This window comes from Gracilinanus agilis, chromosome 3 (genome assembly GCF_016433145.1).
Source record: "Gracilinanus agilis isolate LMUSP501 chromosome 3, AgileGrace, whole genome shotgun sequence".
In the NCBI taxonomy this organism is placed as follows: domain Eukaryota; kingdom Metazoa; phylum Chordata; class Mammalia; order Didelphimorphia; family Didelphidae; genus Gracilinanus; species Gracilinanus agilis.
In genome coordinates this window covers 40,669,972-40,685,508 of record NC_058132.1, presented here as the reverse complement: position 1 = coordinate 40,685,508, position 15,537 = coordinate 40,669,972, and the positions used below count along the sequence as shown (strand labels likewise).

General features: G+C 40.6%; 1 protein-coding gene across 1 annotated transcript in view; it reads left to right on the top strand.

Moving 5' to 3' along the window:
* DNAJC11 (DnaJ heat shock protein family (Hsp40) member C11) overlaps window positions 1-15,537 on the top strand; it is a 71,652-nt gene that overhangs the window by 26,362 nt on the left and 29,753 nt on the right. The window contains exon 4 of the mRNA XM_044667660.1: window positions 5,130-5,231. Within this exon, the coding sequence (XP_044523595.1) occupies window positions 5,130-5,231 (102 nt within the window). The remainder of the gene's footprint in view (window positions 1-5,129; window positions 5,232-15,537) is intronic.

Here is a 15,537-nt window from a genome sequence, read left to right as displayed (position 1 = left end):
GCATTTACAATGACCAGTTGCTATGTATATTCCCTTTGATCTATCCAAGTCTACATCCCTTTCTCCATCTATCTATTAGAACCCAGTACTTGAAGACCTAGAAGTGACTCATGAAGAAGCACATCTAAGCTTTCCCTTGAATTGTGTGTTTTTAGAGGATATAATGGGCAAAGTCTCGATTTGGGAGACTTCCTAGGACCAGGCACAGGCTCTTGACTGCAGTGGAAGGGCCAGCCGGTTTCCCTTTGCAGTTAGCCCTGCTCACATGCCAGGTTTTCATAGCTTATGTTAAAATACAATGACTAGAATCGAAGGAACTGACATGTTTAGAACATTTTCCTCTTCAGCATGTCACAGAGTGTCAGAGGAAAAGTAATTTAGGGCTATTAATTCAAGCTTGCAAAGGTTAAGCAGCTTGAATTCTTGACAACCAATCTTGCCCTTCTCTGGCCGCTGTGGAGCCTGGCACTTGCCAGACCCTGGGTTTTCTGACAGGATTTAGATGAGAAAGCTTTAACTCCTAAAAGTCTTTTGGGAATCTTGGAAGGTATCTCTGCATACATAGGGCGGTGTGCCTGGCCTGTGCTAGAGCTGGGGCCCACCAGGAAACTTTCTTCACTCTGCATTTTTTCTAGCATTTTAGAGCAGGGAATTAGACTATAAAACTTTTTTGCTAGGGAAAATTTTCCTTATAACCATAGACATTACAGAGAAAGTTTCCTCATCTGTAAAATAAAGCAGTTGAACTGATAGGCCCCAAAGGTCCTTTGCAGCTTTAGCTCCTATGACCCTAGAAAATCCATATTCTCCATCCCTGAGGTTCTCCTCCATCCCTGAGGTTCTCCTCCCTCCCTGCCCTGGCCACGAATCCTAATCAGGACATTGAAAGCAATGCAAGTGAGGAGGTGCTGCCCTGATTCCCAAGGTACTCACAGGGAACTATCTGGGTGTAGTTTTGTATGCCTTTCAAGAAAACAAGCTGATTCCTTAATGTTTCAGCTTACTTTTCATTTTATTTATTGCCCCTCGCCCCCTCACCCCCTTAGATATTTTGGGATTATAGATTCAGATTTGGAAGGAAACTCGAAGGTCATTTAATCCACTCATCTCCTTTTGCTGAGCAGGAAACTAACAAGTCAGCAAGCTCATATTAAACACCTACTAAGTGCCAGGTGCTCTGCTAAGTACTGGGGATACAGAGAAAGGCAATGCCAGGTTTTGTCTTCAGGGACCTCATAAGCTAATGGAGGAGACAGCATGCAAACAATGATGTATGGACCACCTACAACATCAGTCAGAGATAATCTCAAAGGGAAGATGTTAGCATTAGGAACAATGGGAAAAGGCTTCTCAAAAAACTATGATTTGAACTGTGGCTTAAAGGAAGCCAGAGAAACCAGGATGTGGAGATGAGGGAGAAAACTCCAAGCATGGGGAACATCCAGGTCTAGAGATGGAATGTCTTGTGGGAAGAATAGCAATGAGGTCAATGTCACTGGATCAAAGAGTACGTGGTAGGGAATGAGGTGTAAGAAGCCCAAGAAGGTAGAAAACACCAGTTTAGGGAGAGCTTTGTAAACTAACCAGAAGGTTTTCTCTTTGACCCTAGAGGAAATAGGGAGCCACTTGAGTTTATTGAATGAGGTAGGGGGCTGCAGGGGGAGGTTAGTGAAAAGAACAAACTTGTATTTTTTACAGCTGAATGGAGGGTAGACTCTAGTGGGGACAGACTTGAGGCAGGCAGAGCCTCCAGCAGCTATTATAATAGTCATCTGAGGATCTGCACACAATGTCAGGAAAGAGAAGGAGGAGTATGCAAGAGATGTTAAGATAAAAATTCTAGAACTTGGCAACTGATTGGATATAGAGTGAGAGAGAGGGTGAGTAACCTGCCCAAGGTCACACAGAATAAAGTGTCAGGACTAAAACCCAGAACCTTCAATTCCAAACCAGCACTCTTGCCCCTTCCCTACAAAGGAGGGAAATAGAAAGAGATTAAGAAGATAATGGTAAACCTAATAAATGGGGCCTGCTTCTCCTGTAGGCCAAGATCAAGCTACTCTGAGAAAGTGAAACTGCCTAAAATTGGAATTCTTGTCTTTGGTATTCTTGAACCTGAGCAGGCCACAGGATAAGGATTGCTTTTGACATCAGTTGAATAAAATCTGATTAGTGTGGAACAGTTGGGTAGCTCAGTGGATTGAGAGCCAGGCCTAGAGATAGGAGGTCCTGGGTTCAAATCTGGCCTCAGACACTTCCTAGCTATGTGACCCTGGGCAAATCACTTAACCCCCATTGCCTAGTCTTCCCCTCTTCTGCCTTGGCAATACACAGTATTGATTCTAAGATGGAAGGTAATGGTTAAAAAAAAATAGTTAAAAATTAAAACATTTTTTAAAGAATCTAAATAGTGTATTTTGTGAGGTTACAAGGCTTTCAAGACCATCACAAAGGTTCATTTTGCCATTTAAAATTTGTTCTCTAACAATTGAAGGAGCCCTGTCCTTTCTACCTACGGCCTTCTATCTTTCTGTCAACACAGACACGTGTTCCAGGACTATTGTGGGCAACACTGTGGGCCTCCTACCTCTGCAGAGTAGGGGAGGAAAGTGGGAAGTGTCTTCACATCCCCTCGTTGGAGCCATACTTATTCTTGGTCATTAAAGAGTATTTGTTAACTCTCTGCTATGTGTACAACACTATGTGAAGTACTGGGGATATAAAGGGAAAAAAACAAAGCAGTCCCCACTCATTGGGATCTTACAGTCTGCTGGGGGGCATATATACAGATAAGTAAATATGAAGCCTGTACAAAGTAATCACGGGTGAGGGACTTGTGAGCACTAGAACTGGGGAAGATCATTTTCATTTTCATTTTTGTGATATGATCAAGTGCCCATCTTCAAGCATTCTTCCCTCCCTTCCTTTTTAAAAGTTTTATGACCCTGGAAAAGTCATTTGATTATTAATTATAACTTTTTTTTAGTTCCAAATTCTTTCCCTCTCCTACCTATCCATTGAGAAGGAGAACAAGGTGATATGTTATACATGTGAAATCTGACTTCTTTTCTTGAACAAAGCATTTGTGTTGCATAGGACAGAAGTAGTCTATAAGCCTTTCCCCTCTTTTGGCTTTTATTCCAAACCATATTTTCTGATATTTTTGCTAGCCTTTCCAGTTATCACATTTGCATTGAAGTCACTGAATATCAAAAAAATAGGTTAATTTCACTTCACAGAAATGCAGAATTTTAGAGTCGGAAAGCACCTTAGTGGCCATCCATGCCTGAAGAAGAATCTCTCTTACCCTGGACCAGAGAGGTGGTCCTTCAGCCTCTGATGCACTTCATAATGGAGACAGTCTACTTTCACCTAAGGCAAACTTCAGGGGTCTTACTAAGCTTCCTTTGCTGGGCACAAGATTCCCTCTCCCATTGGTGATGAGCCTTGTGTTTCTCTGCTGGTCATTTTTGATAGTTCTGAGATATGCTTCATCTTAATATACAAAAATAATTTAGTCTGCCCCCTGTTGCAGGACCCTAATTTCTTTAAAACTACCTTATAGTTAGCCATCACTACCTTTACCCAGATTGTGTTGACATATGGTGGGTCAGTTACTGATCAAGAATGTCACTTTTAGGATTTTCACAGAGCATTTGGAGAGGTGAGGGGAAGGGGAAAGCTGCTAAAATTTCTGAGGGTGGCCCAATCAGTTTTTGTATAATTTTTGTAAACCTGCTCTTTAGCAGAGATGTTATTCCCACTTTTGCTAGACATTCACCATCCAGTTGGGTTAAGCCTTTGTTTTTCTCAGTATGAAAAATTTGCAAGCTCTCCTAGTTTGTTGTTGTTGTTGTTGTTCAAACTTGGACTCTGAAGATAAGTCTTTTTTATACCACCTGCTTTCATGATTCTTGTTAGAGAACTCTTTTCATTCTGCTAAACAAGAGGACTCTCCACTGGGACTTTTTCATCTTTTCCCATGGCTTTAGCTACCACTGATATCCAGTTGACCACATTTCTACCTCCCACATATTTCCTTGCCAGTCTCACCTTCTCTTCTACTATTTCTAAAATCTTCACTAAGATACCTCCCTTTCATCTAGGAACATCTCATTCCACCCCAGGTTCACATCTCTCTTCAGACATTCCCCATGTCACTGTGAACAAGTGGTTTCATTGGACCCCATTATAGCTCAGATCTCATATATGGGGTTATCTGGAAACTCAGAGGAAATGTCTGTAAGACACTATTGCAAGTTCTTCAGTTCTTTATCCCAGGGTCACGTGTTAGAATTTTGTATCATTTGAACATAAACATCCATTTTTCCCCCAGGCTGTTATGGAGAATTTCTGGTTATCCTGAATTCTTTGATTAAACTAAGGTTGATGGGACTCACACAGAGACTCTCATATTGTTATGGGGAGAAGAGTCAGTCCATTAATTCAAATTCCAAACTTGCACCAAGGTTCCCTTCAAAACCCAAATAAAATTCACCTGTCAATTTCATTATTGTGCTTAGCATTCCACGGAAAGCCTGGCAGCATCTTGCCTTCATATTATTAATATTTGTTGTCCTAATATTATTATTATTCATTAGGAAATTTTAAACATTAGATTTGCTTAAATCTCTTGTACTTTGAGATGGAGGAGTCTGACAACATAGAAGAGAAGCTAATGAAATGAAACCAAGAAAAGAAATTCATTCTGAATTCTCTCAGAAGGGAAAGGAGAAAATCATGACCTTGGAAATATATGATGTCCCATGGAGTGGCTGCATATTTGAGTATATAGAGTATATAGCCTGGAGGTCAGGACTCCTGAGTTCTCTTCCTGACTTCACCATTTCCCTTTAGCCCCATGTTAGGCAAGTCACTGATTCTGAATTTGATTTCTGAACTCTAAAATGGGTAGGTTGGTAGGGAATAACATCTATTTCATTGAGACTTCCTTGGGATGATGGTGAAAAAGAACATGGCATCCTTAGTAAGAGCAGGCCCACTTGGGCTTCTTGAGAAGAGGCAGGATGTCCCCTATCCAAGGACATTATTAGGATCTGCCTTCCTTATGCATGTACCTTTCATGCCTAGGACTTTTAACAACCTTCCTTCCCCCACTGTGCTCACAGATCGTGGAAAGGAGACGAACGCCTGCTGAAATCAGAGAAGAGTTTGAGCGGCTTCAGAGAGAGCGGGAAGAAAGGAGACTTCAGCAGCGAACCAATCCCAAGGTAAGCTGGGCATCATTCTTCTCAAGGCAGACAGACTGCAAAACCAAGGAAAGAGCTTTTTTGTCAGAGGGTTGGGCTCTAAGAAGTGAGTGATTTGAATTTTTTCTTAAAAGTTTTGTCTAAGACATGTAACATTCCTAGATCTTTTCCTTTTGAGGTACCTTTCAAGAGGTCATCAATGGATTCTTTCTATCTTTGCCCTGTGATTTTACTAGATCTGGACTGTTTTACTTTATGAGTTCTGGAAATAGAGTGCCCAGACTTTTAAAAATTGTGGTTTTCAAGGTCAAACTCAGAAACAGAGTCACTAAACATTTATTAAGCACCCATTCTGTTCCAATTGCTGTACTGAGCAAAGTGGATACAAAGAAGTATAATGGCTCTTCAGTTGTTTCTGAAATTCTCTCTTTAAATTATTTTCCTGACAGGTGTTTTAATATCAGATACCTCTCATTTTCTTTCTGTTTTTTGTTGTTGTTTTTTCAGCCTTTTGATTTTAATATTTCTTACCGTTTTAAAGAATCAGTGATTTGTTTTGGTCTATTCTGGTTTGCAAGAATCCTGTACTTATGTAAGATTTGCTACTTTCTCTTTTGAGCTGCTTATTCTCTTTCTAATTCTTTCCTCAACTTTTATTTCAGTTTTTGTCTCTTGCTTCATTTCTTCTGGGTATTCATCTAGCCCTTCTGTCTGAGGCAGTTTGAACCGAGGTCTGAAAAACCCATTTTTTCCTTTGAATCTCTGCTTGCTTGGAGTTAAAATTATAATAAATCTTGATACTAGTTTATATTTTCTTTGATTTACTAATTTCTCCAAGTTTTGGTTCCTGAATTGAGGCTTTATGCCAGGGTCAGGCTCTGCCCCAAATTGTACTTCGGGATGGAAAGATTGACCCTGGGGGATCATGCCCTGGATACCTGGTTTTTTGTACTGATATTTGCCCTTCTCCCCACCCCCACCCCACCCCCGAATTAATTAATACCCACAGCCCCTCATTAGAGGTTTAGAGCACTGAATCTTTAGTGTTCTTTCTAAAGTCTCAAGAGACCTCAGTGCTCCATAGGACCTGAGTGGGCTACTGCTGACTGCTCCTGAGGCTTCCTAAGGCTGAGACTTTCTCTGGAGAGCAATCTGCTCTTGCTGCCTCTGGACACAGTCTTATCCAGTCACTTTTTTTGAAGGAGGACTCCCTTCCCTATTGCCCTTAGGCTTCTGGCTAACTTTTTGTTCAGTTCTGGGGTGAAAGATACACTTACTGTGGTTTCTCACTGGATCTTGTGATTATCATGTCATCTGGAATGAACTTAAGTTCTCTGTTAGATTAGGTATGAGGGGACTAGGCAGCCTTCATTCCATTCAGTAGTCCTCTTGGCAGGAAGCCCCAAATTACATTTCTATAATCCATTTAAAGAAAGATTCCCATCCTTGGGACAGTTGACTTTAAGAGCATAGCCCCAAAGTTTTTCCTTTATCATCAGCCAGAACCCATTCCTTTAATTCATCCAAATCACTAATGAAGCTTAACTTATTCAAATACAGTGAATAATACCAAGCTCAAGGTTCTTTTTTTTAACACTAAATTTGCTATCAGTAATTCCCTTGCACCTTTGGAGAGGATATGCAAAGTTTCTTTTCCAGCCTGATGGCGAGCAATACCCAATGTTTTGGAGATGCCAGTAGTACTGAAAGGCTAATTAAACTTGCTCAATTCAATATTCAACCGAGTTCAGTAAGAGGGGCACTAGAAATAGCCAGCCAGGACTTTATCACTGCTTCCAGGACTTCATGGCAAGTAGCCCAGATGGTTATATTGAAGAGACTTCACTGCCAGAGGCAGCTGGTGGCACAGTGAATAGAGAGCTCTAGACTTGGACTCGGGAAAACTTGAGTTTAAATCTGGCCTTAGACACCTAATAACTGTATAACTCTGGGCAAGTCACTTAACCTTGGTTTGCCTCAGTTGACCCTACTAGAAAATGGGGATAGTAATAACACCTACCTTACCAGGGTTGTTGTAAGGATCAAATGGGATAATGCTTGCAAAAAGCACTTAGAAAAATGTCTGATACTTAGTAAGCACTACATGAATACTTATTCTTATATTTGCCTCCCTTCCATTCTCCTCCTCGGCTTTGGAATCTCATTGGAGGCTTTCATGGTCCATGTTGATTCAACCATATGAGCTCCTTGATGGAAGCAAGTGTGTCTTCTCTCCTTGAGTCCCTAACATGGTGCTCTGCAGGCAGGTTCTTGATGAATGTTTGTTGATTGGAATTAGAAGGAAGGTTTTCAGTCACATTTGAAGGAAACAAAGCTTCTCATTAAATTTCACAAAGAAGAAAGCAGTGCCCTTAATGTTGGCCAACATTAAAGTTTAATCTTTTGATCATATAACTTCTAGAAGACTATGATTTCATTTTAGAAGTGAAGGTTCCACAAAGGACCATCTATCTATCTTTCTGTTTATCCATCTATTGGGAGCTCTCTTATTGGTTTATATACAATACTTCCTAGCATGTTTGTGATAGCAACATCTTTCCTCCTGTTAGCTAACTTCACCAGTCAATGTTTAGTTTAGATCCAAGTTTTCCTTTTGGTCAGGTGGAAGAAGAATTTAGCAGTTGAGGGAAATTGATTAGTCTTTGGGGACTGTTGGAGACACCTGGTCCAGTTACAGATTCCTGACTGAACAACTCTAGGTTTTGATGCTGAATTCACTCCAATAGTTTCCAATTTGGACGGTCATTATTCAAAACATGCTTATTGGAGAATGAGAGAGCGAGAAGGGAGATCTGGGAAGAGGCCTGCTTCCTGGCTTTAGGATCTTTGCCAGTTAGTCTGGAAGCTTTGCTTCTTTGGTTGGAGCAGTGAAAGGGAAAGAGCTGTGTTGTAATCCTGAGCCTCTGTGTCCTGTGATAAAATTAGCCATCTGGGTGTTTACAGCAATTGCTTATTGGAATTCTCTGGAAATGTGTCTCCAGGCCATGTTCCTGTGGAATGAGGGAGCACAGCTGTGATCATTTCATACAAGAACACAAGTTATTTTAAAATTTCCAACATTTTACTACTTCCATAAACTGCTTCCAAATAAATAAAACATTTTCTAACCAGAAATGTTGAGTGATAACCAGATGTCGGCTAGGAGGCACTTCTTTTTGATCTAGATCTTTTATTCTGTTTTAGAGTTTTGTTTTGCTTTTCAAGATGTGCTGAAGGGTTTGGAAAGTTTTGGGCTTATGGGGAAGGGAATTAACTTTCTCTCAAGAGCTGGGGGTAGAGATAACTATGTCCCTGGCTTCTGCCTACCATAGAGATTGTCACTCTGCAGTTGCCTGAACCTCAGCCTGTGCCCTACACCAATAAGGAAGGTGAACAGAGGCCTGAATATATGTACTGTTGAAAGTTGAAGCTCTGATGTGAAGATCTTTGCCTTTCCCTAATCAGGAGTTCTGTCATTTGTCAACCAGGAAGTATTTATTAAGCACCTATGATGTGCCAGATATTGTACTAAGTGCTGGGAATATAGAAAAAAGTAAAAGACATCCCTGCCCTCAGGGAACTTTCCGTCTAATGGGAGAGGTAACATGCAAACAGCTGTGTGCCAAAAAGATGATAATAAGCTAATTGGAGATAATCGACAGAGGGAATGCCCTAGCATTAAGGAGGGTTGGGAAAGACCTCATATAGAAGAAGAGATTTCAGCTGAAACTTGAGGGAAGCCATAAAAGCTAAAAGGTAGAAACACACTGCAGGAATGTGTAATAGCCAGGGAAAATGCCCAGAGCCAGGAAAGGGAAGGAGGCTAGTGTCATAGGATCACAGAGATTGTAAAAGGGGTGTGGGTGTGTATGTGTGTGTGTGTGTGTGTGTGTGTGTGTGTGTTTGCACGAGAGAGAGAGAGAGAGAGAGAGAGAGAGAGAGAGAGAGAGAGAGAGAACGAACATGAGGGACAGGGGTTAAAGGTGGGAAAAGGCTGGAAAAATAGGAAAGAGCCAAGTTATGGAGGACTTTGAAAGCCAAATAGAAGACTTTCTATTTCATCTGGAGGCCATGAGGAGCCATTGGAGTTGACAGTGGATTGAGAGGGATGTAGTCAGACTTGTGCATTAAGGTCATTTTGACAGTTGAGTAGAAAGTAGATTGGAGTAGAAAGAGACTTGAATCGGGGAGAATAACCAGCAGGCTATTATAAATGTCCAGGTATAAAGTGATTGGAGGGCTTTCACCAAGGTTAGGGCAGCAGCCGAGGAGACAAGGCAACATCTGTAAGAGATGTTATAAAGTTAGGAATAACAGAACTTGATAACCAATCAGCTATGAGGAATGAGAGTGAGAAGCTGAGACTGACACCAAGGTTGTCCACCTGGATGACTGAGAGGATGCAGGTGCTCTCCACAGTTAATAGGGAAGTTTGAGTGGGAAGATAATGAATTAATTTTGGGGGCTTGTTAAGTTTTAAATGTATACAAGATTTCTAATTTGAAATGTCCAGCAGCCAGTTGGAGATGTGACACTGGAGGATGAGGAGAAAAGTTAGGGCTGAACAGGTAGACCTGAAAATCATCTGTGATCATTGACTTTCTAGTTAATTGAATGAGATCACCAAGTGAAATAGTATAGATGGAGGGAGGAGAGAAGATTCAGGACAGAGCTTCAGGGAATACCCACGTTAACAGATATGACCTAGATGAAGGTCTAGAAAAGAAGACTCAGAAGGATTGATGAGATAGGTAGGAGGAAAACCAATATCAAGCAATGTCACAAAAACCTAGAGTGAAGAAGGTTCTGGGGTGGGAGATGAGAGAAAAAAATCATCTAGACCAGTGATGGGCAAACTTATTAAAGAGGGGACCAAAGGAAAGGAAATGCTCATCTGTCAGTCTGTTTCTAAGGCAATTCTTTCGAAGTTTCATTGTATTGTATCCTACTCATTGTATTCGTCAGATTAGGAATAATGTCCCACAACAGGATAGAACATTTCAGGGCATGCTTCCCCCCCACAATCTGGGGCTGTAGTTTGCCCATCACTGCTCTAGGAAGTAACAAAAGTGCTTTCAGAAAGCTCAGGGCACAGATACAAATGTGACAAGTTGCATTATTAAGTCCTGCCTGGACACTTAACCCTGCTTGGCTAGAGCTCTAGAAAAAGCTCACTCAGTGCTTGCACATGCTTCTTTTACTCCAGTAAATTCTGTCTGTGATGAAAATTTTAGCCTTTGTCCTTCACCTCCTTCAGTATCTTCTTCAGTTTGAATCTATAACCAAATTCCAGTCCTCTGCTAATAACACCATCAGGAGATATTTGACTGACCGTCATGTAGCTAGTATGCATTCAGCACTTCAGGCTTCACTATGGGGTCAAGAAATGTGAGAGGAATGACAGCAAAAGAACTGACATGACAACTAACTTTAATAAAGATGACAAGAGAAGTCAGTGACAGGTAAATGGAGGATAAAAGAAGACATGCTTTTCAGTTTAAAATTAATGTTTTCCCATGGAATGGGTTCACTAATCTAGCACCTAGCTAATACAGAGATTCTCTAGATGCTTGCCACCCACCTAATCATATGAGAGTTCTGTTAAATATTCCGACAGATTTTGAAATTCTCACACACACACTCATACATGCTGCCATGGTTAAAGTTGGGGATCATTAACCAAATGTTCCTGATGAACAATGCCTTTGTGTCCATGATTTATCAGCTTTGAACTGAAAGAGCTTTCTTAGTAAACTGTCAGGAAAAGTCTTATTCTGCACCTTCTTTAGTTCTAAGATGCTAGCCTCCAGGTGCCTCTTCTCCATCCTGCCAAAGAAAGATGGAAGGCCAAAGGAAAGTTGTTTGTTTTTTTTAAACTGGGCTGAAGTTTTCCCAACCCAGCTTTATGAGGCAGAAAGTAATTAGTTTAATCTTCAGACATCAGGGTTCTAGACATTGATCCACTGATTGCTTTGGTTCTTTCTTTTTGTTGGGTCTTATGAGAATAAAACCCCAACTTTGGGTTTCTGGCTGGAGGAAGCCTACCTCAAGCTCCTGCGGGGTAAAAACAAAGAGTATAAGGGGTTGTCTTCCATTCTTTAGCTGGGTTTGGGGGGGAGGAAATTTGCAGCCAGACATGGAGTCTGATTTATTGAGGTAGGATATAAAAACTGTTGGGTCCAGCTTAACAAGTATGGCTGTTCCTCTTGACCTCGGAATATAGAAATACGATCTATATTTCTTTTTCATAATCTACCAACATTTCTTACCTTCTTGAGATTAAGATCATGCCACAGGGTTGCTTTACAACATTTTATATTGATTATTTTCATTCTTTTTTTTGTTAATATCCATAAATATTACCCTCCTACAGACAGTAGCCACTTAACAATTCCATTGAACGTGACCAGGCCCAAGGGCAATCTCTTGACAATACAATAGAGTAGAATGTTAAATTTAGGATTGCTGTTTGATATTTGATTGTCCATCTCTGAGGGAATCTGCTGTTTTATCTTGCTGACCCCATGACATGATGCCTTGTTCCTAGACTGTGACATTAATTTTCTAGGTGTTTTTTTTTTCCTGCTGCTCTCCAAATATTTGCGCATAAATTATATTCACCCCTCTGCTGCTCTCGCTTTTTAAAATAGATACATTTCTGGTGTGAATTTTATTATTTCCTTTTTTAAAATCCAATTTCATCTGAAATGCTTTTTAAAATAATACATCTAGACACGTGTTCCATAAAATGTTAAATAATCACAGAAGTTTACATGTGAATTTATAATTTCCTTATTCAGTCATCTGAAGGATCAGGGCACATGTGTCGAGTAGGGGTAGGGAGTAGTTATTTTGCTGTTGTGGCTAATTGGTACACCTCTCAGAGGGAACTGGTGATGACGACTTTGGTCTGATTCTATGGGAGTGATTCTAAGGTCATAAAACTGCCTTTGTGAGTTGGCTGACAGTATAATTTTGCAAAAGAAGAAAAGCTGTTTAAGCCCATATGTTTAGCAGTTCTCAGAGGCAGCAAGGGGCAATTTACCGTATGCAAAAATGGAAGTCTGTTGGAATTGGAGAAACTAGAAAGTTTTCATATAAGTGGAAAGAGAGAAAAACGTGGTCAATCAAATATCTAGGAAATTGCAGCTCCAGAGAGCGGAGAAAAATGAAAAAAAGGATTATCTCCTTTACTCACAGAATATGCAAAAAGGCCAAAAACAGAGTTAGTTTGCCCTTAAAGAGTTATTCACTGAAGACCCATCCGTACCATCGTGCAGCTTCCCTGCATTTAAACATCAGGGCTCTCGATTCCCATAATCTGTCCTCTTATCTCAGCCACCTATGAGAGTTGGAAAAGGGTCATACCTGAAATTTCATCATCCCTCATTGTTGTAATGACTTTAACCCTGAAATTCCCTCTCTGATCATAATCCACTGTCTTAGGTATCTCTGTCTCATTCCCCCCTAAGTTTTTATCTTCCCCCAAAGCCTGTGGTGTGCTAATCTACCACTCCTACTGTAGCCTCACATTTCTCTCTTTACCATCTTGGTTTTGTAGTTAACAAGCTCAGTTATTCCTGTTCTTTGCCTTTGAATCCCTTCCTCACCTTGTCCTACCACGCTTCAAGCCCTGTCAGGACTCTTGAGTTACTCCTGTACCATTGCCATTCTCTGCCCCATTCTCATGTCACCACTGAGCCCATGACGAATGCGTGTTACCTAATCTCCTCTGGGCTCAAAAATTCTTCCTCAGTTGTCTCTTTTGTCACACTCTCTTGGGAGGCTAACAGTGTTCACTGGGCCCACAGTCACCTCTCTGCAGGTGCCCTTGCCATCTGTCATCCAAGGCCCTCCATTGGGCTCTGCCCTCTTTCCTTTAGAACTCCTCTCTTCCTTTGCAGCACTTTCTTTCCCTTCTTTTCAAAGCTTACTAGCGTCTTGGGCCTCACCCCCTTGATGACTTTTCTGTCTTTGTCCTTCACTTCTTAGTAACTTTTGACACAATTGGCTATCTCTTTATCCTAGATGCTCTCTTCTCTTATGCCTTTTATGACCCTGCTGTCTGCTGATTCATTTCCTACCTATCTGACTCTTGTTCATTCATTTCTAAGGCTTTCAATGTGAGTCTGCACTTCCTCCTCACTATTCCAGTAAACTAGTGGCCTCCTATTCCAGGATCAACTCTGACCTCCTCTGTTTGACATTTAAAGCCTTTCTCAGCCCCACTCTGCCTTTCCAGCCTAATTGCCTGTGCTTCCCCTGCATAGAAACATCTTTTTTTGGAGGAGAGCATGGTTTCCCTCATACTCAGCACTTCATCTCCCTCTTCTGTGGCATTTTACTGGCTATCCCCAATGTCTGGAATGTATTCCTTCAGAGTTCAACTCTGCCTCTGCTTTTCCTGACACTCCCTCTCCCCCAGAACTCATAATCCAGCTTTAGAGTCTCCAATCTTTCCCTGCCCCAGTACTTTATTTCTGTTTTAAATCTACCTTTATAGGTGCATGTCATCTCTCCAAGCTAAACTGTATGACCCTTGAAGGCTGGAACTATTTTCACTTTTGTCTTTATACCCTATAGAAGACTTGTTCATTTCAGTCATGTCTGACTCTTCATGACCCATTTAGTTTTCTTGACAAAGATATGGGAATGGTTTGCCACTTCCTTCTCTAGCTCATTTTACAGAGGAGAAAACTGAGTCAGACAGTTAAATAGCTTGTCCAAGGTCACTCATCTAGTAAGTGTCTGAAACCAGATTTGAACTCAGGAAGATAGTTCTTCCTGATTCCAGGCCTGGCGCTTCGTCTCACTATGCCACTTCACTGCCCCACGTAAGATTAGATCCCTAATATCCATCCAGAATCAAATTTCAAAGCATCTGAAAGGGTAGGAGGATCTTACAAGATGAATAAATGTTAAAAGAACAAAGGTGAAGCCTCATACTTTGTCTTTTAAAAAGTTGCAACTATCCAAATATAGATGTGGCTTTGTGTGCTGTGGCAATTCATGCAAAAAAGCTCAATGAGAGTTATAGATCAATCTGGTGACTAGCCCCTGAAAAATCTAGAGGGAAATTGCACTGCACTCTCCTTAATCATAGCCTCTGGGAGGCTTTCCTCTTCACAAAATGCTCTCCTCAAAACAACCCTGTGAGATGGATATAATGGAAGTATTGTTCCATATCCCCATTTTAAAGGTGAGGAGCCTGAGGCCTAGAATGAGTTAAGTAAGTATTGAATGACTCCAATAAAGAAGATAGCAGTTCTGTTGTGTGTGACACCACTCAGACCTTCTGTGGAGGTTTTTGTGCAGTTCTAGTTCCCCATTTTAAAGGGGGCCTTAAATTAGAATGAAGCCTGGAGAAAGTGATCAGAATGGTAAATTTCTGGAAGCTATGACATATGAAAAGCAATCAAAGTCACCAAGACTATCAGTTGAGTGAGAGAACCCTTAAGAGGGGACATGATCACTCTCTTCAAATATCTGAAGATATCCTCATTGTCTGTGGAAGACATATTCATTAGCTGTCAGATTAGGACAGACTTTCTAACAATTATAACTCTCCATAAATGGAAATGGACTGCATTAAATTAGAGAGTTTTACCATCCCTGGAAGTAGACCTAGGAATGCTGGGTGATCCTAGCAGAACTATTCAATAAAAGATTCTGACTTTAAATGAAAAGTTGGGCAAAATGAATTCTTAGGGCCTTTCCAACTTTGATATTTCTTTGGCCTTATTAGATTTTTGTTCATTTTCTATGGTTCTTTAAATAAACTATTATATCATCTGCAAATAGAAATAATTTTTGCCTTCTTCGTGCTTATTCCTTAATTTCTTTTTTGTTTTATTGCTTATTGAGAGGCATGATGGCACAAAGGTTGAGTGCTGGACCTGGAGTCAGGAAGACATTCAAAGCCAACTTGTGATCTATATTAGCCCCATGATTCTGCATAAGTCCTTTAACCTCTTACAACTTCTTAGCACTTAACCTGCAAAATCATGACTGAGTGAAAAGAGTTCCCAAGATGGTATAGCCTTCCCTCTCATGTCTGCCATTATTTCCAATAATAAAAGAGATCATGGGCATCTTTTCTTCACCTCTGATCTTACTGGAAACACACCTGGCCTTTCTCTGTTACATGTGATGCTAACAGTTTTAGATAGATGTTTTTAATCATGCTGAGGAAATGTCCTTATGATTTTTAGCATTTAAATGACTATTTTATTACAGGCCTAATTGCATCTATTGTTATGCATATTATTGATCAGATTTTGTGGGTGGGTGTATGCTTTGTTATTAAATTGATTGTAGTAATAATTGT